The 20,392-nt window shown below is 41.0% G+C and overlaps 1 protein-coding gene across 11 annotated transcripts in view; it reads right to left on the bottom strand.

Annotated features, from left to right (window-relative positions):
- RARB (retinoic acid receptor beta) overlaps positions 1 to 20,392 on the bottom strand; it is a 323,420-nt gene that overhangs the window by 29,219 nt on the left and 273,809 nt on the right. For 9 of the 11 annotated variants that reach the window (XM_039705235.1, XM_039705215.1, XM_039705224.1 and 6 more), the window contains one exon: positions 15,546 to 15,687. In XM_039705235.1, coding sequence (XP_039561169.1) covers positions 15,546 to 15,687 — 142 coding nt within the window. Of the gene's footprint in view, positions 1 to 15,545; positions 15,688 to 16,084; positions 16,210 to 20,392 lie in introns of those variants that run through there. The other 2 variants (XM_039705292.1, XM_039705300.1) reach the window with 2 other exon arrangements.

Here is a 20,392-nt window from a genome sequence, read left to right on the forward strand (position 1 = left end):
TAACACTTCACACTTCAACCTGCCACAGCTATTTTATATCATAACATACACTGAGGAAAAGAACATGACTTACTTTTTACTTAACTAGAAAACCATGACAAATTGCAACATCTTTCCTGACAAAGCCATCAACAGACTCCTTCCACAAAATAATTTTCCATAATAAGCACATTTATTCAATGTGATGAATGAGTCCAAGCTACAGGAAAAATTCTGGTCATGCATGATATAACTGACTTTATGGGACAGCAAATGGAAAGGCTACCAAAAAAATGAGGTGAGCTGGAAGACCCCTTCCCTTTGCTGCACACAGACACGCAGGACTCGGGGCAATGGCTCCCCAGAAGAAAGAGCAGAAGTTCAGGAGCAATACCAAGACAGTGTGTCACTGCATTTCTCCCTTTTATTATGGGTGGTTTCACACAGTGAACACAGTCCAGCTTTCCCCAAACAGGGTTCACTCTCTACATTATTTACCAGAATTAAAAATAACAGCCTCAACTTATCCCCACTGCTGTTTTTGTCTTGCAGTGGTGCTTCTCCACCGCTCGCAGCAGAGTCCTATCAGTGTAAAACTACAGTAGCGTGGTGGGAGATCAGGTCTAATATCTGTATCTGCAGATGGATAACACCGCATTCATACCTAAGTTTCATTTCTTTGTTTTGCCCCCAAGGCTGAATTTCACATTTGTACCTCCTGGTGGCTTGTGCAATTGTGTAAAGGTGCATCTAGCGAGAGAGCTGCCAACTGACAACACGTCTGAGGGGGCTTTGCGTGCGCGGGCGCTTCAGCAGGCGCAGGGAACGCATCGCCTCCTGCAGCCGTAAATTGAGCTCATGAAGGCGCAGGAACAGTTGTTCCCGGCATGTTTGGAGAAAGGGAGCTGCAGTCTTGAATCGCAGCGCTTGTCTGTGTTACAGCCTCGGCAGCTTGCAGCCCTGGCCTCCCACTAGGCCAGGGACAATAAAAGCAAAAAGAAATAGCTCAGAATCTATTTACCTATTCCTCTGAAGCAAACGTGGAAAACACACCATTACGAACTTACACACATTCCTTCCTAAATGCAAAAGCTTGTTCATATTCCTACTACTAAAACAAAATAAAATAGAATTGCAACCGGGAGGTTATTTCCATGTTTCAAGGTGCCAGGATTGGCACCCACAGTGGAGGGCAGGGGGGACAGAGTGTGCACCCCACAACCACGCTCAGCTGCCCTGCTCAAGCTTACCCTCCTGGCTAGCTGAAGCAGCAGGAGAAGGGAAGAACGGTATCATTTAGCCAGGTGGACTAGAAGCCCTGCTAGATCAGCCAGAAAAAATCATCTGTTTAAGCCTCACACTGATGCACAGCCCAACACAGCTGGTGGGCACACATCTGCACTGGCCAGGGGGCTTGGACGGCAGGTGGGTTTGATTTTTTTAAAGAACAGTGTGTGTTGTTAAAGCTGTTTTGCCATAATACTACAAAAAAAAGCTGCATCAAACAGGAAAGTAACATGCCCAAACAATACTGTTGCATCTCACTGCATTTTAGTGTGTTGTTTACAACCTTTCCCTTCCCAAAAGCTGAGCAGTTGCAATAAACAATCTGCAGATTTGTTGTTGGGGTGGGGCATTTTTTTTGAAGATTACATAGTCCTGTTTTCACCAACTGTAAAGTAAGGAGAAAGCAAGGAGTGAGGTCAGGGGACTTCTTTTTCTTTCCATCTCAGGATTTCAGGAAAGCCACACCAAGCCAGCCAGCAGTCTCCGGGAAAGCCCTGCTGAAGCTGGCTGCTGCCACAGGTAAACAAGTTTATTCCCTTTCAGCTTCAGCGTCTCACTGCCCACCCTGAAGCACTACACCCGCCAGCTGAGGCACTTAAAAGGTCTTTGCCCCCCAGGCTTTTCTTTGGATCCCTTTCTGCCCGTGCATGGCATAACACAGCTCTGAGCTCCAGCCAGGCTTAGCAGGCAGCAGCTGAAGCCCCAGCTCACTTCTGGGATCCCTGTTACTGGGACAGCAGCAGGCTTTAGTGCGACTCTTCAAAGCAAAAGATGCCTGGGAGACAAAGGCCCTTGTTTTTGCCTTTAATAAATACTGCTCCATCCGTAATTCACATGCATAAATACTGCTTCTCATCTATTAATGCCAGCTTTCCAGACATCTGTACTCCTGCTTTATGTGGAGGCAAAAGCATCACGGCATTACAGGGTCGAATTCCCTTAGCACACCTGCAGCAACCTCAGCTGTTTCAGCACTCACATTATGACATGAATCACTCCACAAGCCTGCACCTAATTATCAGACTGTCTATTTTGATATATTTTATCTTTTATGTACAATGCCAAATAAGTTCTTTAAAAATAGATATTCAAAATATTCTTTCATTTAAAAAAAGGAAAGAAAAAAAAGGGAAAAAAAAGCTTTTTTGTCTGGGACTGAAGTTCTGAAATAGCAGGAGTAAGTGGACCAGATTATTTTAAAAAGAAGGCATGCTAGTAACTACAGAACTGGCTTAAAGAGCTTAATTCTGTCAGTCAAGGTCAAGCAGAATAAAATCCTGATTTCTCCGTAAGATCTTTTAAATATCCCCAGAAAAGCCAGCACATAACCTTTTTACATTAAGTGCTTTCACAGCACATCAGACCAGCCTGATGTAGTGATAACACAAGAAGCACAGCAGACAGACACTTGTTTCCAGGAAATATAAAGATACTAAGAAAAGCGGCTGTTTTATTTTTGACTTGAAATCGAAGTGATTACTGAGGGTTCTGCAACTTTCAGGGCAAGATTTAGTGCACACAAGGGAGTTCATTTTGAGAAGGCAAATAGGCAGCAGGTCAACACAGAGTTAACTCAATAAAATAATAATTTCTACTTGGATAAACTGACCTAGTTTTCCCAGACTTCTCCATGAAAACAAAGGATGCAACTTGGACATGAGATGACATCTGAAAGGGAAGCCAAGGGCTGGGCAAGGAGAATGAATTCAACACACAGCTGGTCCTTAACTAAATAAGGATGATGGTCCCCAGTTGGCACTAGAAGTGACTACCCAGCAAGGATCATCTGGCATTACAGGTGGCTGCTAACCCCACTGTATCTCATTGATGCTGATGACAAATCTTTCACGTCTGTCACCTGAACTCGTTGTACACAGGTTGGGTGCCTGTGTCCAGCTAGGATGGTCTTCTCCAAGATTGTGGCAAGTGCAAGATGAAAGATGTACTAACAGAAGGGTTTCTGTAAGGTGCTTAGGATATTGTTCTAGGGTTATAACCCCACAGGAAGCATGAGCTAAAACCTCAAGATTTCCAAAAGCAGAGGTTTACTGAGTTCCTAAAAAAGCTGATGAACATCCATCTGCCCATCCAGCTGCAGAACTGCCCTGAGCACCAGGCTGCATGGTAGACACAGTGCAGCCAAGTCCCCCAGGGCCTGGGATGTGCAACATGGAGGACAGGAACAGACAAGGCTCCTTCCCGGCCCCCCTTGTAACTCATCCTGAGATTCTGCAAATCTGAACACAACAGGCAACTCTTCATTTTGGGATTCAACCCAATGTTATTTTCAGCAAAGCTCTGTTGTGCTGGAACACCTCCAACCAGCTCAAGTTAAACAATTTGCCCAGAGAAAATGTTCAATGAAGGGGAAACATAAAAGTATGCACAGAAAGAGGCCTGAGTCCCCCTCTTTTCTAATCCATCACACAGCATTAGGGATTAAATACTCATTAAAAATATATATAATAAACTGTTAAGACAGGGTATCTAGTGATTCCTCTTAATTGCCTCATTTTTCCCACACCCTGGTTTCTAGGGAATATTTTTAAATATTCCTCCTCCATTAGTGCAAGGCCCCTTTACCAGAGGGTTGCCTCCCTGCCTCACTCCCCCAGCCAAGAAAGAAGACCCCAAACCTCATCGGTTTATACTATGAGTAGCAGCTGATACGTCTGGGCAGTTTATGCATATATGCTCACACCTTAAAATGCCTAAGTTCTAGTAGGAATAATGTTCCTAATAAACATGTGAAATAGCTGTAGCTGACTCAGAAAACAACAGGAAACATTGCCAAGAAAAGGCTTTGACTCTCTTTTAAGGACAAACAGGATTTAAGCCTTCTTCAGAACGAAAGGAATAAAATATTTATGCTTATCCTCCTCTGTCCCTGTTTACTTTTCCTTGTGTTATGAGAGGTTTGAACATAATAGGGCTTCTTTTTCATAGTTACAACTATCCTCTTGCTTTTATTTATTGTCTTTTTTATTATTTTCATTCCTTTTCCATTTAAAATTATTTTCTGGATGTTCTGATTTAATAGCAGTGTTCACATGAAAAGGCATCCAAAGAAGGGGCAGGAGAGAAAGAATGCATTGAGCTTCTCTTCCAAATTACTGAAAGAGAAAATCAAACATCTTTCTTGTAAAAAAGTGCTGTCAAAAGGCTCTTATGAACTAACGGTCACTTGTTCCAGGGATCTGGATCACTTGGGTTTGATCCCGGAGCTACTGATGGGATAACCAGATGGTGCAGCACAGTACAATGCAGACTGCAAGACCAAATACACACTGAGCTCTGGACTTCTTCACCAATCTTCACAAGACTCCTAATTGGAAACATGAGAGCTCCCTGCCCAAAAGAGGCAGCCTGGCACTGTCAGAGAGCAACTCAAGCTCCTCTAAACCTAATGCTTCATCTTCCAGCATCAACAACTTTCCTGTACCAGAAAAAAAAAAATCATTCATTCTTTAATGAAATTTCAGATGTGATGCTTTTTTGAGTTGTGCCTCCACTAGAATCAAAATGTACCATGTCACAGGTCACCTAAAAGAAGTGCTATGGCAAGAAAGACATGGAAAAGACAGTCCTTGCATGAAGCACAGCTATAGTGCAGTGAGAGATGCTGAACATGTGAGATGCAGCAGTTCAGCACATAAGGATAGTCACTTACTGCTGATTTGTCCTCCTGGGCTGATGTCTCCTCTACTGGTGTCTCCAGTTTACAAAATGGCTAAGACCTGTGCAATGCCACTATCAGCCTTCTTGAGATATAGGAAAAAAAACAAACAACTCTCATGTATTAGTCAACATCCTATACATAATTTTTAGAACTATAAAAATTAGATCACAATCTTTGCTACTGGAACATTCTCTAGCAGTACACAGTATATAAAATTACTGCACTTCATAAGAGTATATGTAACTTGTGGATTCTGTGAAATGTAAAACTCCCCATAAACTTCAGGACTTCCTGGCAATTTCCATTTTTTCTGTCTCTCTTCCATTGTATTACTATTTCCATGATGCAAACTCTAAATCAGCTTGTTGGTAGTTAAGAACAAGGAGAGATGGGAGGAAGCAAAGGATTTGCAGCAGCACCCATTGCACCAGGGTTGAGTGACAGCAAAACCTGTTAATGATGGAAACAGGAGAAGACAGAGCAGGTGAAAGCAGCGTCCCTGGATCGACCAGAGTGTCAGGGAATGATGTCCTCTCCCGCTCCTTCAACTGTGCTTCACCAAAACCACTTGCAAAGCAAATGCAGCTCAGGTCTCTGGGACCTGGCACCTCTCTGGGACCTGGCATCCCTCATCCATCTGACAAATTGTGTGTGTGCCCGCTGCTGAAGGAGTGAGGTGGTCCACAGCACTTCTAAAACACTTTCCTTTATCACCCAGTATCATTCAATTTAGTATCTCTGTGATGTTTAAATTCATCCTCACTGTGAAGTTTTCCTATTTAATTTGAGGCTTTTTTTTTCCCAAGCTCTCAAGTTTTACAGTAAAGAGTTTCCCAGGTTCAAATACATCAAGTTCTTCCTCCAAGAAAATACTTAGGTGGAGCATCAACCTCTTTAACATAGGAAAAAAAAAAGGTAGAAAAAAGGTAAAAAATGCACAACACTATCTGCCAGTAATCCTTCTTCCAGCAAATTTAAAGACAGCAAATGTTTAAAAATGAAATGCATTGAAAATGATAAAAATGTAATACGCTTTGTTAGTCTGTTATTTTCAATGGTTTGTAAAGTCCTCCCTCAGAGGATTGGACTTAAATCATTCATTAACTTGAAGCTGATTGCTTTATCCTGCAAAGGGGGAAGAACATGGATTTCTCAGATGTAACCCAATTTCCTAACAAAAACAACCTGATGAAATTCAGTTACCGAAACAATCTATCATACCCTAAACAGAAGTGTAAATAAATTAAATTACAAAATGAGCTCCTTCACCAAAGTCTAACTTTATGGAGAGTATTAAAATTAACATTTTCCTTGCTTCGAAGTTTGAAAAAAGAAAGAAAGAAAAGTAGGTCAGCATGGTTCCCCAGCATGTCTTTCTGACTCCATTAAAACTGTCTGTCAGATGACTAACCATGCCTGTAATCCAACTAAAAGCATGTTTGCTTTCTGTTGCACTTTTTGCCAGGGGAAAGGAAGAATTCCACTTAGCTTTAACTCTGAAATTCAGGTAAATGTCTCCAAAGCCAGACAATTTCCTCACATTTACTTACCAAATCTGTTTATATCAACAACAAGCAACTGGTTATGGATGCATGGCACTGAGAAATGATCCCACAGCTCATTAAATGCCGATCAGCCACAGGCACCGCCTGTAGGGCTTTAAGCTACAACTTGTAGAAGTCAGGTTTCAGAGCTGTTGTCTGATTGACAGACTTTTCATGAGTCCTAGATTTAAACATTTAGGAGCTTTCAGAAACAGGCAATCATGCAAACAAGTACTGGAGTAAAGTAAGATGGGGCAAAACCATTTCTGTTCATTTTGGGCTAGAGGACATTAAAAATTCTAACACCTTATGATCTTTCTTTTTCCTTTTATAGAATTGGCAGCTGAGTGTTATTTAAGTTTGGACAGAAAGGGTGCTATTTCTACTCCTTGTACACCATCTACTTTAAAAAATCCTTTACACTTTCCACATGAGTGCTGAAGAACTGGAAATTAACTGTTCTGATGTATTTTAAAACGAGCATGTGATACAAAGTCAAACTAAAAACAAATCGAGGCTATTTTTAGAGCACAGTCCTAGGGCCAGCATCCCAGCAGGAGGAGCTGCAACGTGTCAGCCGGCTTATCGCAGGCACGGCAATGGAAAACTCCCTCTGCTCTAACAATTCATCCAGCAGATGAAAGCAAGCCGTGAGAGCCTGACAGCAGCAGAGGGAAATCCATGGCCTCATCTACTTATGGAGAGATCTTCCTAAAGCATCTTTGAGCGCTTACTGGTTTCTGAGTGCCTGCTTTCCATCTTCCACACCATCAGCACGGGAGCTGCTCTCTGCAGAGAGGCCAGTGAAAGCTTTGCTTCTTTGCCTTTGCAAAGGCACCTACCCCATGCAAGACCATCTCCAGTAAAGTGATCACCCGGAAAACAAAAGTTTGCAGATGTAAACCAGCAGGAAGATATACACACCCTCACATTTGTTTCTTCTGAGGCCTCTCCTTTGATAGAGAGTCCTTCAGGAACATTCGAATTGCTGCAGTTCGAACTTCCCAGAACTCTTGGGAACAATTTACTGCATTTCTCATGAACCTTGGCTACTGTAGATAACATTTTCAGGTTGGCCTGACAACCAAATAAGCCATGTTTAGCTTCAAGGCCCAGAACACTGGCAATTTGCTCGTTCCCAGACTGATATTTATCTCATTGACATTCCTCCATCCTTTGGATACAACATCCAAAAAAAAAAAAAATTTAAAAAAAATTAGGGGGGGGGAAAGAATAAGGGCATTCAAAGGGACAAAAAAGATACCAGAGAAACCACAAGGCCCAATAGAAAGTGCAAGCCACATGGCACAATGGCAATTAGAAAGAGAGATGCAAAGATGCCCTACGTCCCCAAACAACAAAATGATCCGAATGAGGAATACGAAGCAGTGAACTGAGTGCATAAAGGAAGAATGGAAGCTCTGAAACAAAGCTTTTGAGGTCATGGGATTGGGGTCTCAGCAGTTATGTCCGCATGACAAAGCAAATGTGGCCTCAGCATCATTCTTAGGAGAGCAAGGACTGGGTAGGGACTGGCTACCTCCAGGTTTCCCATCTGCTCTTACAACAGCATTGCCTGGCACAGGACAAGGCAGAAGGGATAACCCAGGGTTTTCCTTGCCATGAAAGCAGCTGGGATACTAAACTGAAGAAGAGGCAAAGGCAAGCTGCAATGGCAACATAAATGCATAGAGCAAGTGTCTTTACATGTACAATTTGGAAAGATGCTATAAACCAAAGCAGGGGATGAGAAATAACAGAAAAAGAACAAGATCTATGTTGAAAAGTGATTCTGTAAGAGATACCTGCCCAAAATGCCTTTTACTGGGAAACTGATAAAAAATGAAGCATCTGATGATTCCTAAAACACCCCAAAAGTGTAAAATGAAAAGTTAGACCTGCGTCAATGCCAACCATTCTCAAGAAAAAGCCCCATCTGCAGAGAAGGATCTCCTCAGAAGGTGGCACAAGGCAGGACTGCCACAGAAACCTGAGCTGCAAGCACCAACAGACATACCATGGGCTCCTTTAAAGTAAGGATGGGTTCAGCAAGGTCTGTGGACTTTGCCAGAGCACTAAACAATAGCATAGTGCCAGAGCACTTCTCTGGAGAGCGCTGCAGGTCTAAGCAGAAATTAGACTGTGTGTGCACTGTGCTTTTCCCAGGCTCTGGTTATGTGTTAAGTTTCACCTGTAGTGAAAGAAGTTACTTGTACAAGGACTCTGTGCCACTCAGCTGAATATCTTCCACAGGACAAGATTGAGAGCCTTTCAGAAAGTCCTTTCCTAAAGCACATCTCTTTTAGAGCATGGTTGCGTACAGCAGTACAAATGATTAGTGTAATAACTTTAGAAGTGTCACAAATTTAATAAAACACCTTGTTAAGCAAAAACGTAAGAAAGGCACACATTTACAGTCGTTGAGGACTAGGATTGATGGATGCAGACAAAGGCTGCAGAGAGCACACGAGCCCTGGTAACTTCTGCCAGGATCTGTGTTGTCATAGAGACAGCAGAGAGCGTTGAAAAGTTCACAACGGTAGCTATACCTTAGTGAATAAGTCTTAATGTAACTTCCAGCTGAGGACATGTAATCAATCTCTGTATGAGCTTATTGAAGGAATTCCCTTTATGCTTACTCAGTCCTCAAGAGCCCAAAATGAGGGAAAATATTTTAAAATATATATTTTACTACTTTTGAAGACAAGCCAAGCGCTTCTTTTGGGCTAGGAGAGTAGGGATGGTAATGGCAGGAAGATAACTGTTTCTTTTGAAAAAGAAATTATGTAAAACATGAAAAACTTGATATTCAATTTTAAAAAATCCCCAAACACTAGCACCAACCAAAGAAAAAGCATGGAAATACTCATTCTAGAGCAGCCTGGCAAGTTTGGCCACATGCAGCATTTTCTCCCCCTCTTCCCAGTAACTTTCCTGGCAAAGGTGCATTGCAGCTCTGGCATTTCACTGCTGTTCTTCTCCTGTTGGGTTCAATCAACTCATCCCCTTTTACACTGCAAAACACAGGACTTTCCCTGTTCTCTCTTCCCTGTCCATGCCTTTCTCCTGGCATCTCCTTCTCCAGTGGCATTTGACCCCTGGTTTACCTTCCTCAGGGCAGCAGCACCCCGTGACCTTTCTCGGGTCCCTGCTTCGGGCTCTGTCCCACCACTTGGGAGGTATGGGACACTGCAGCCCACAACAAGCAGCGCAGAAACAGTGCCAGGGGTTGTTTATTGGCTGAGGTCTTCAATTCTTAGCTTACACAATTATGGGGTTTCTATGCAAGGAAGGGGGGGAAAAAAATTTGCAGCACTAGCATGCTGCAGTTTAAAGTTACAGCTATTTGCATAATGCCTGAAAGGCAAGGAACAGAAGAAAAAGAGAACATTAGGATGCTATTCTTACTTTTCCCTAACATTTTAGGATATAAAGATCAGACTAATTACCAGACAGTCTTGAGCTGAGCAAGGTTCACTAATCACACTCTGCTCGAGGAATTAGGAGAGAATTTACTTAGCTGCATCATGAAAGGTGCCAATAAATTGTTCAGCTGGAGAGTTAACATAATAAAAAAAATCATTTTTTATGTTATTTTCTTTAGCAGTTTATTAATTGCTGCCTGAAATACTTTTCTGAAACACAACGAGCTGCAAATGAATTCATGGGCTATTAATCTGCTGTACATGGCACTGGAGGGAAAGCTCATTAGGTGAGTTGATGCAATTACTGCTATTACATAACCATCTTCACAGAACATAGAGTAAATTATGGATAATAACATTCAATCTAAGTTGCTCCTTTAAACATTAAAGCTGGCAAGTGAAAGCTATGCAAAATCAGAGGTAAAGGCTAAAACACAGAAGAGGCAGACCCCAAAAGGAGAAAGGAAAAGCAGATCTGCTTCTTTGAGGAAAAAAAAATCAATATGAAAAGCAAGAGATGTTTTTTAACCATGGGAAACAATGCACAACAAGTAGAACCCAGTTCTCTACAAGAGAATTTTAATTGTATGTAGATAATTTTCAGCCATGCAGCATAACAAAGTGTGCATTATCACTGGCAGAACACAGGCTGACACTAGAGCACTGTGATTTTTATTGCAGGGAAGACCCTTCCCCTTTAGCTTTGCTGTCATCTTAAAACAATCTCCCCATCAGTGATATTGAGAGTTTGGCATTAACTTTGAAAAGTTCCCAATTTTTCAGCCTGAAGAAAAAAATTGACAAGATTTCCTATCTGATTAGGAACTGAAAAAAATCTCCAAAACAATCTGTCCTTAAAAAGCTAAATTAAAAAATATGTGATCTCTATGGCTTAGACATAGGTTCCCCACTAACTATATTCTCCAATTCTTAATTTAATTGGTATTTTCACAGTTTACATCTTTCTACTTTCAAAGCACTTACAAAATAAGGTCTCCCAGCCCCTGTGAAAAGACATAATTTTCACCTCTCAAGAAAGGAAAGACAGAATAATCAGCTTGTAGGGTTTAGAGAGAGGAATTAGTCCCAGAACAGAACTCAGGGGTTTGTGATTTCTACTCTGATATTTAGCTCCTGCCTCTCGAGAAAGCAAGTTAACAGGCAAGGCAACTAGTCTGGAATTTTTGAAAAGGCCCCCAGCCACTCTGTGGTATTTAGGCATCCAGTTAAAAATCTAGCCTGTAGCAAAGCAGAAACAATTCCTAAATCCAGTGCTTCCTGCTGGCTAAAAAGAATAAAACAACTCCAGTTCAGTTCTGACTAACATCTAAATAAAGACTGGATGCATTCTAATTAGTTCACTTTTAAATTACATCAATGAAATCTGCATGAACTTCTCAAATACCACTATGCAGACTAGTCCTCCACTTAGGCACTCACTGCGGATGGAATCATACTTCATTAAGGAAACTGAAAAAATTAAAGAGAAATAAAAAATGCAAACATGACAGTTCCTCAAGTTGATGTTTCCTGCTTGCCAATTTCAACTAGAATGAAAATAAGTAAATCCATTCACTCTATTGTTCAGTAGCAGAATGTAATCACATGTTCCAAGAAGCATGAACATTTAAATATTATAAGACTCAAGTCTGTGACAAAGAGTAACAGACATTTCTGGGCAAGTTAAAAAAATCCCCAACAAATACAGAGCACAGAAACCAGATTCTCTTCTCTTCATGATAATTTCCCTGCATTCCCTCTCTTCCTCCTTCCCTCCCTCCAGAGAGGTTAATTGTAAGCAGATTTGCAAATCTGAACATTGCTTTAGTGCACTGAAGTAATCTGGAACAATTTAAAATAAATTTTTATTTATTTATATTTATAAATATAATTTTGCTCTATTAGAGCTCACTGCAGACAAGATTTATGCCAGTATAAAGAGGGCTTCTCTGCATCACACCCTAGTACGTGGGCTGGGTTGTGTCTGAGGGGACCCCAAAGATCATCAAGTACAGCGACAGTCCCTGCAGCCTACACAGTTTATGAAAAAGGGTGGAAGTTGAAGAGCTGCTGGGCTAAGCTGGGCAGTTGTGGCAGAAGGGAGCTCCATTTTCTTCCCCCTTATACCCTACAAAATATCCAGTTTCGGTTCTCTTTATGAGCAGGCTTCACCTTACAAAGTGACTGTTGCAGCATCCTGCTTGAAAGAGTCCATTCTTGTCGGAGAGTTTTGCCCAGTTTCCTGTGAGCTCCCTTAATTGCAGGAGGCAGCGCCGTACGCGTGACCCCTCGGCAGCTCCCGAGCACCCAGGGCCCTCATCCAGGCAACAGCGAGCTGCTGGCGGGCACCTGGGGTCACACCGAGGATGGGCCTTCAACAGCAGCGAAGAGATCACATAATAGAAGGGCAAAGGTTAGTTTCCTAAGGCTCTCCATCACATAATGAGCCACTGTCAGCTTTAGTAGCCTTCTCACTTCAGCAGCAGCAAAAAAAGAATCTTGCATGATCACCGTTTGTCTCTACGTGGTGATTAAAAACACCAAATAGACTGGGAGGCTACGAGATAGAAGTGGTTTGGAGCAGGGTCCAGAGGCTCAGCTGCACCTACACTGCCCTAAGCACTCCTACAGGAGCTGAGGCAGGACAGCCATATAACAGTGCCCAAACCTGATGCGGTGCTGCTGGAGGGACTGGCTCCAGGCCCTGAACCTGGAGCTGAAGCTCAGGTTTCGTGGACAAAGCTCTGGAGTTTCTGAAGGAAGGGTATCTGATTAAAGACAGCAGGGTTTTATTTCAAGCTGTGTTTTGTCCTGTTGTAGGATGATAAGGCAGTCATCACTAAGTCGTTTCCCCTCACACTCTTTGTCTTGCCTATCTGGAACAAAATTTTTGCAGCAGGGACTACACAATGAAAGATGGTCCCTACACTAGTGGGATCCCGTTTCAGCAGGTCTTGCAGATAATATCACAAAGCAAATAGCTCCACTCCTGCCCTGCAGGTAGTGTAGTTATTGACCTCTCTTGATCAGATCTGGGGAGTAAAATGGGGTCGAAGATAGGGTTTTTTTCCCTCTACACGAACAAAACAACCTATAAAGAAATGCAAATTTGGTGCATTCCTTTATCATCTCACTTCATTCTCTGAAACCAGATAAAAGCATACAAGAAATGCACAGTATCTCTTCTCTTTCAAACACTGTACCTCCATTCTTAAACCTCTACTTATCACACTGGCTATGCACCCAGTTCCCATCTCTCCTCTGATGTTTGTGAGGAACATTCATTAAGCTCAAAGGGAGCTGCATATGCAGGGACTTTTGCATGCCCTTTAAAGACAGAACAAATAAACACGTGACTGTAGCTTTTAAGCACAGATTACTCTGTATACTGAAAACCAGTATCTACTCCTCCTTAGCTCCTGGGAACAGACCTTGGGGTTCCTATTTGCAGGTGCCATCATGATTACTTTCCCCAACTGGGACTGGTTTGAGCATTGTAGGCTTGTTTCCCTGTGAGATTTCTCTGATACTTTTTTTCTGTCCTTTGTTCATGGCTTTCACATTACAAGATAACAGAACTGTAAGAAGACCAAAAAAAAAAGTGAATAATGCACTGGGGGAAAAAGAAAAACCTCTATCTGGGAAGAAAAAGCTGAATGACAGATGTGTCTTTGTTTACATAAACTTCTAAAGAAACAGAGTTAAAACCTAGAGATATGTATGAAAGAAGGTCAGATAAGAAAATAGTTTCTCAAATCTCTTAAGAGATGAAAAGCTCCTGTTTATGAAGGGATAACACAGAATCACTTCAGACTTAATTCTTAAACCCAGAAGACAAGACACACTGCATTCAAACTGATGACATTTAAAATAATTTCTCTGTTCCCTTGCAAATGCCTTCTACAGAAATGCAGCCAGAGGACATCCCTCACTTCTCTCCAGGATCCTCTGTTCCCCCTCCAACCTGTTATCCCCCTTTCCGAGCCTGTAGAATTTTGAGATAAAGGCAACTGCCAAAGGGCAATTTCACTTAGTTCACCCCAAGAAACAGGCAGAGCAAAACTTTAATTCCTGCTGGCAAAGCTCCAGCTACCCTATGGGAAAAAAGCAATCCATCACCTAAAAGGCAGTAAGTCTTTCTAGTTTATCCAAAGTAACTTTGGTTAACATGTTAGAAATACTGCTGATACTTCCAAAATCTACTCTGATGTGACGTTACAGCATTTAATAAGATTACAATTACACGTCAGCAATAAAGTCCTTAGGAACTCAAGACCAACAAGCCCTCAGGTAAGAAAAGTGCTTTTTCTTCTCTTCCAAACTACATCACATTGTTTTTATGGGAAAAAAAAAAAAGCTTCTTGTGCTCTTAATATGCAGTGAAATATCTATCAATAAAATCCTCCTCATTCAATCTTATATTTTTGCATTTAGCCTACCTACTACTTTCCTCCCATCATAGTGTCCACTCCAACAGATCTATACCCAAGTGAAGTGCACTTCAGGCACACAAGTAAACTAGAAAACCCAGCACAGACAGTGAATTAATGGAAATCCTAAGACCTCCTGCCTCAGTAGCTTGAAACTTTCCATTAACCAGAACTTCACATTTCCATGAAAAGGAGCTGGAAACACATCACAATGGTCCAAAGGAGGCATCTGGTTCTTTCTCCACTTCTCAACACTCTTTCTCTGAGAGGAAAGAGAGGGTGGGAGAAAGAAATGGCATACAGTGAGGGGGGGACAAATGTAACTTTAGGACTTCTAGCTCCTGACCAAATACAGAGAAGGGAACTACTGGGATGCCCCACACAATTCAGAGATGTAAAATGCTGAGGATGAGAACCGGTTTAAATCACAGTTCAGACATAAATGCCTCATCATTGTCAATTTTTCTTTTCCTGTGATCTTAAACTCTCTCCAAGAAACTCTTGTGGGTGAGTAAAAGTTAAGAAATGGTTGGGCAATTTTCCCTTGTCTCTTATGCACACACTGCAAATTTCTGTAGTGGTTATTACTGGTATTGACCTACTGACACCAGGAACATCGCTGATAGAGGTAAAAACTCTTAACAATCAAACAGATCACTACACCAGAGACTTTTTTGCTACTGAAATCAATCCAATCAAAAATGAGAAAGTTTCAGAAGCATTACCCCATGGGATATGAAAAAGGCTTTTTTAGCTATATTTTCAGTCTTGATGGGGATATCAATAAAGTAGAAAAAGAGAATATCACATATTTCTACATAAATATTTTAAAATGTTAATTTAAAGGGCAAACCAGGGATTTCTAGAAAAGAGGGAAGAGGAAAATCCTTTGGGATTTTGGTGTGCTTTGCATAGTCAGGTTTACTGGCTTTGCAGGTTTAGAGAAAAGTATTTGCCAGGTCGTTTCACCTTTCAGATGGGGTCCAGACAGTAAGAACACATAGCTTTTAGGCTGCAGTGTTAAGGACTCAGAATTCTGTAAATACAGGTCTAAAGCTGTGTACCAAATTCATACTCCTTTCCCTCCATATGAATGCAGATACTGGCTTCAATCACATAAATACATAGTAATTTTTTCCCTTAGGACTGCCACATATATGTAGGATGTGACAAACAATAAATTGTTTCTGAGACAACTTACATTCTTTGGACATTCCCACTTCAAAGCACTTCTGTAGTCTGCAGTACTGGCAGCGATTTCTGGTAACTTTATTGATAACACAGTTTTTATCTCTGTGACATGTGTAAACCATGTTCTTCTGGATACTCCTGCGGAAAAAGCCCTGGAATCAAGAAAAAAAGAAATCAAGTAAGCTTCTGAGCTTTCCATAGACCATAGAGACAGGCACAAATGTTGCTTTAAAGTAACAAAACTAATTCAAAGTTATGGCTGGAATATGGCATCTTTAAAGACTCAGTCTTACTATAATTTAGTACTGTTTGTTGCAACATAAGACTCATCTCCTAAATAAAAACTAATTATCTAATGCAACCTAAGGCCAAAATAAACAAAGCTAGAACTAGTAAGAGCATTCAGGAAATGAAGTCCTAGATTTTACAAAAAAGTTCAACTAAAAATTGTTTGAGCTTATGAATGTAAGTAATGAGTTGGGTAAACAACAGCCTTCCTAACAGATCCACTTGGAAGTCAGACACTCATCCAATAACAAACAGACTCACTCAGCCTGAAGGTTCCATCTATTTTTGTTACTGCAGAGACTCTCTAGTTTGAAGGCTGTACCTCAAAAGAGAAATAATCTGCAGCCCAGGTCCCTTAACTGCTGAAACTCCTACAGCAATTAATGAGGCTTCTGCAGGTGGAAGAGCTCCAGTATCAGGTTATTGAGTTGTGAACTTGTAAAAGTTGCCAATTACAGCACTTTTTTTCTTACCCAGATACAGCTGTGAAAATAATCAACTAATTACAATGATCTTGAACAGAAATTAAAGACACCTAGAGGTCTGGTTTGTACTTAAGGAACACCAACAAGTAAAAAAGAGAAAAGTAGCCATAAATGGTAAGGTTAGGTGGCACAGAAAAAGGCAAAACCCAAGTTAATTTCACTAAACCCCAAGCTTTAGATAATATCATGTAATAATGAAGAAAAAAAAAGAGGATTACTTTAAGCATTTTAGAGCTCAACCCACAGATATTCAGCAAAAGTATTTCTGCAACAGACATTTGGAAATTTGACAGCACTATTTAACCTTCTCACTCAGATTTTGAAAATGGTTTCAGCAAGCATCAAGGTCAAATTTCAGTCAACATCACAACATTATGGAAGAATAGTTAACATTTTAATATTTGTTGGAGGGCTTGAGAGGTTAAAACTCTTCAACCAACCACATGTTTACACCCTACAGGGAAGCTGTAAACTTGATGCCGCAAATGATAGCTCTGTGCCCACAATGCATTTGTCTAAAGATGCAATCATGGTAAGCTATAAATTGGCTCTCCTTAAAGTGCTCACTGAGATACGTGTGCAGTTCAAAAGACAAAACTCCCATCGTTCAGAGCTGACTGAGAGACTTTCTGGCTATATGATCAGGGAGTGGTAGGGCAGGCAGTAAGGGCTGGTCATAAATTCCTTGCACAATCAACATGCTATAGATGTTAATGTTATGAAAATACCTCAGACTCACTCAGAACCGAAAAAGGCCTCCTTAATCACATAACCTCTGGCAAAAGTTTCCTGCAGCTCTTGCACAGGCAAGCCTCATCCTGAGGTTAGCTCCTCTGATTTAAGAGATATTTATTATTACCATCAAAGTGGTAAATAAAAACTTTCCACATCTTTTCCTTAAGCTACTGGACCCAGAAGAAGAATTTAAAGCTATTTGTTTGGATTATTAAAACCTTTTAAGTTATCAATAAACACTACTATTTTATATTCTATACTTCTGATCACTACCACTGCTTCAATTGTTGCAATGGCAAGTATGGCAAGTGTATGTACATTTGCGTACTTGCCAAAAAGAAAATTTATGGCAATATTCACTCCTTTCTTGCTTTGATATTTCCCTGTGATGCCTGGCTGTGGGGTAATTGCTGATATGGCAAACAACAACAGTGAGGCACCTATGGCATCTATTTTGGTTTAATTCAACAGGCAGAAAATGTGAGCTGTGCTCTCTCTCTCCAGCTTATTTGGTCATCACGTTCTAGCTGGAAAGATGGAGGATAAGCCAAAACTTGTAACTTCTATGGCAGCCACGCCAGCCGAATCCAGTGCTGCTGCAGGTGATTTAACAGCCACCAATGGCATTACTCTCCTCCCACCAGCCTGATGGGGCAAGAAACAAAATGGCCCAAATGAACAAGTAACCCAATACTGGGAAAAGAAGAGTCAGTCTTCTCCAAATACATCTGTACTCTACCAAAATACAACCAGTAGCTAATGGCACCTACTGATCAGTTGTCCTGATATATAGCTGCAGGGTGTGCATCCTTATAAGCCAGGGTTTAATTACAGCCCATCAGGAAGGAAAGCAGAGGAGGCTGCCTAAGTCCTTACCAGACAAACTTGACCACACAGTACAGCTGAAAAATGTGATCCATCTGCAGACAGCAAGTATAAAGCATTCATGAACTCATTACTAATAAAAAAGGCTTAAGAAGAACAAATTTGGAAAAAGTAGATCTCCAGGTTGAAATGAAGACAGTTTCCTCATCAGCCTAACCTCCCCAGGCAATGACCTCCACAGAGTGAAAGATATAGAGGAGGATACTAATTGTGGAAGCTTTGACTGCTCTTCAACAAATTACTTTTTAACACCTGTATCAGATTTTCTTCCTGGATTTAATAATGGAATATAAATAAAAACAAACTTGTTTACACAAAATATTCAGGTGAAAAAATGGTGTAATGTGGTCAAAACTAAGGATGTGATTCTCAACAATGTGTTACTGCCCACTCACAAGTATTCTTCTCCAAGTCAGCATTGGGATACCATTCCTTGTAACATTTGCGACAAACTCATTTTAAAAGCTCACCAATACATCATTAAAAAGATTTGATTTCTAAATTTTCCTCTGGACAGGCACAAAGATTATAATTGTCTTTGCACACACACCCCAAACCAAGCCAGGACAGGAGATCAGGCACTGGTGGGCGAGGAGCATCATTTGCTGGGCACTGGGGGCTCAGTGTCCTCACCCGCCTCCAGAAGCCTGGTGTGGTGCAGACAAAAGTTATAGATGGCACTGCAAGCAGGGTCATGCTCAGAGATACTTCCTGAATCTGGGCTGAAAAAACAGTGTCCTGTCTTTCCCTCTGCAGGGGTTTGGACCCCGACTGCAGCTCTGCAGCGAAATAAAACTGTGCAGGACACGGAGATGGCAGAGCAGGTGTTTGCTGCTCAGTTAAACAGAAAAGCACAACTAAACCCTTTCAAGGCTGGGTTCCAAATAGCACAGGTATAATAACCGTGGTCTTTTCACTAAAAATACTGAAGTTGGAAGCAAGCCTAAGTTTTTCTCCAAGTGCATTCTGTTGAATGACTCCCATCTGATCTCACAACCGCAACAGTTTCTTCAAAAATCAAGAAAATTCAAATGTGACCTGATGTTAAGAAGTTGTCAGAAACTTCAGAGACTGAAAATCACCACTACTTATAAATTAATCAACTTCTAGTGCCTATTGGCTCGTGGAAAATAATATACTAGCAACTATAATACAGTCACCCCAAAATGAATCTGTTTGGCTGAATATTCACATGAGCCATTTTTTATGCAAACATGTTAGCATCCCATCCAAATTAACACCCTGTGATGAGAGATGAGACACTCCAGTGCCAAAAACAATCACAAATTATTTTTTCTTTGTAATTTAAAAAGCCTTATGATATAAAAAAAATCCCATTCTGTGAGACATAAAGCATTACTGTCATACATAATTGTTTTTGATAGCAGCTACAAAGTACTTGAATTTAAAGGAGAGGAAGCTACTGAAGGCATATCAGGAGCAGTGATTTATTCCGATACTCCTTTTATCCACAACTTCTGAAAGGAACATGTATCTTGTGTTTTTATTTTAGAAAAGACAAAGCTTTGTGGAAATCACACTTTTGAATTAATTCTGTTTTTCTGAGCTGCTTTTATCAGCATCCTTTACAGAGAACATTTTAGACCAACACTTCAATTTTTAATCTCATCTTTTCTGTGTATCATGCCACGTTCCTCTCAGGCCCACCAATCTTGTTATCTTAATGGATGACAGATAGAGTATCACTCTGACCATGCCACATTAGGCATCCTCATTTACCGAGTGCAAGGAAAAAATGCTGAGTATAAATTATTCAGAAACCTATTGTATCAGCGTGTGTTCCCTGAGCATCCACCAGTGGCAGAGCAGACAGATTATTTTTCACTTTTAATTGTGTTGATATCTTACCTGCTGCACTGAAAGCAGAGAGTGATATGTGAAACCGTACATATCAAGCAGCAAACAAACCTGGTTTCCTAGGTCTATTGCATAGAAATAAATAATCTATTTAATCAACACAACGCTGAAGAAACCACCTCATCCCATTCACCACTACTTCTGCCTGTGAATGAGTCAAACTTTGAGAGCTCAGTACAGAACAGAGTGCCCACAGAGAATATTAACTATGTCAGTAATATTTTGAATGCTGTTATGCCACTGGCTATCTGAATACAAAGGACCTCATTAAGGATGAGCCTTCAAGACAAAGTTAAGTGTTTAAACTTATGAAGTCTTATAGATTTGTTAGCATGAACTGCTACCCTTACATATTTGACAGGGAATCTATACAACTCCCTCTCCTTCACTGTCCAGTTGATTTTGGCAGAGCAGATGATTTAGAGCTCAAGTTATGCACATGCATGAAGAGATGGATCATTTGATCTCAACGTCTTAAAAATATTTTGCCAGCACAGGGCATGCCAAGTCTTATTTGCAGGCATAGTGGGCTTACAAGCTGAAAACTTGCACTGCAAGCCAGGGACAGGGTAATCAGCAGAGAAGG

The sequence above is a fragment of the Passer montanus genome, unplaced genomic scaffold (assembly GCF_014805655.1).
Source record: "Passer montanus isolate IOZ18808 unplaced genomic scaffold, ASM1480565v1 scaffold10, whole genome shotgun sequence".
Classification (NCBI taxonomy): Eukaryota; Metazoa; Chordata; class Aves; order Passeriformes; family Passeridae; genus Passer; species Passer montanus.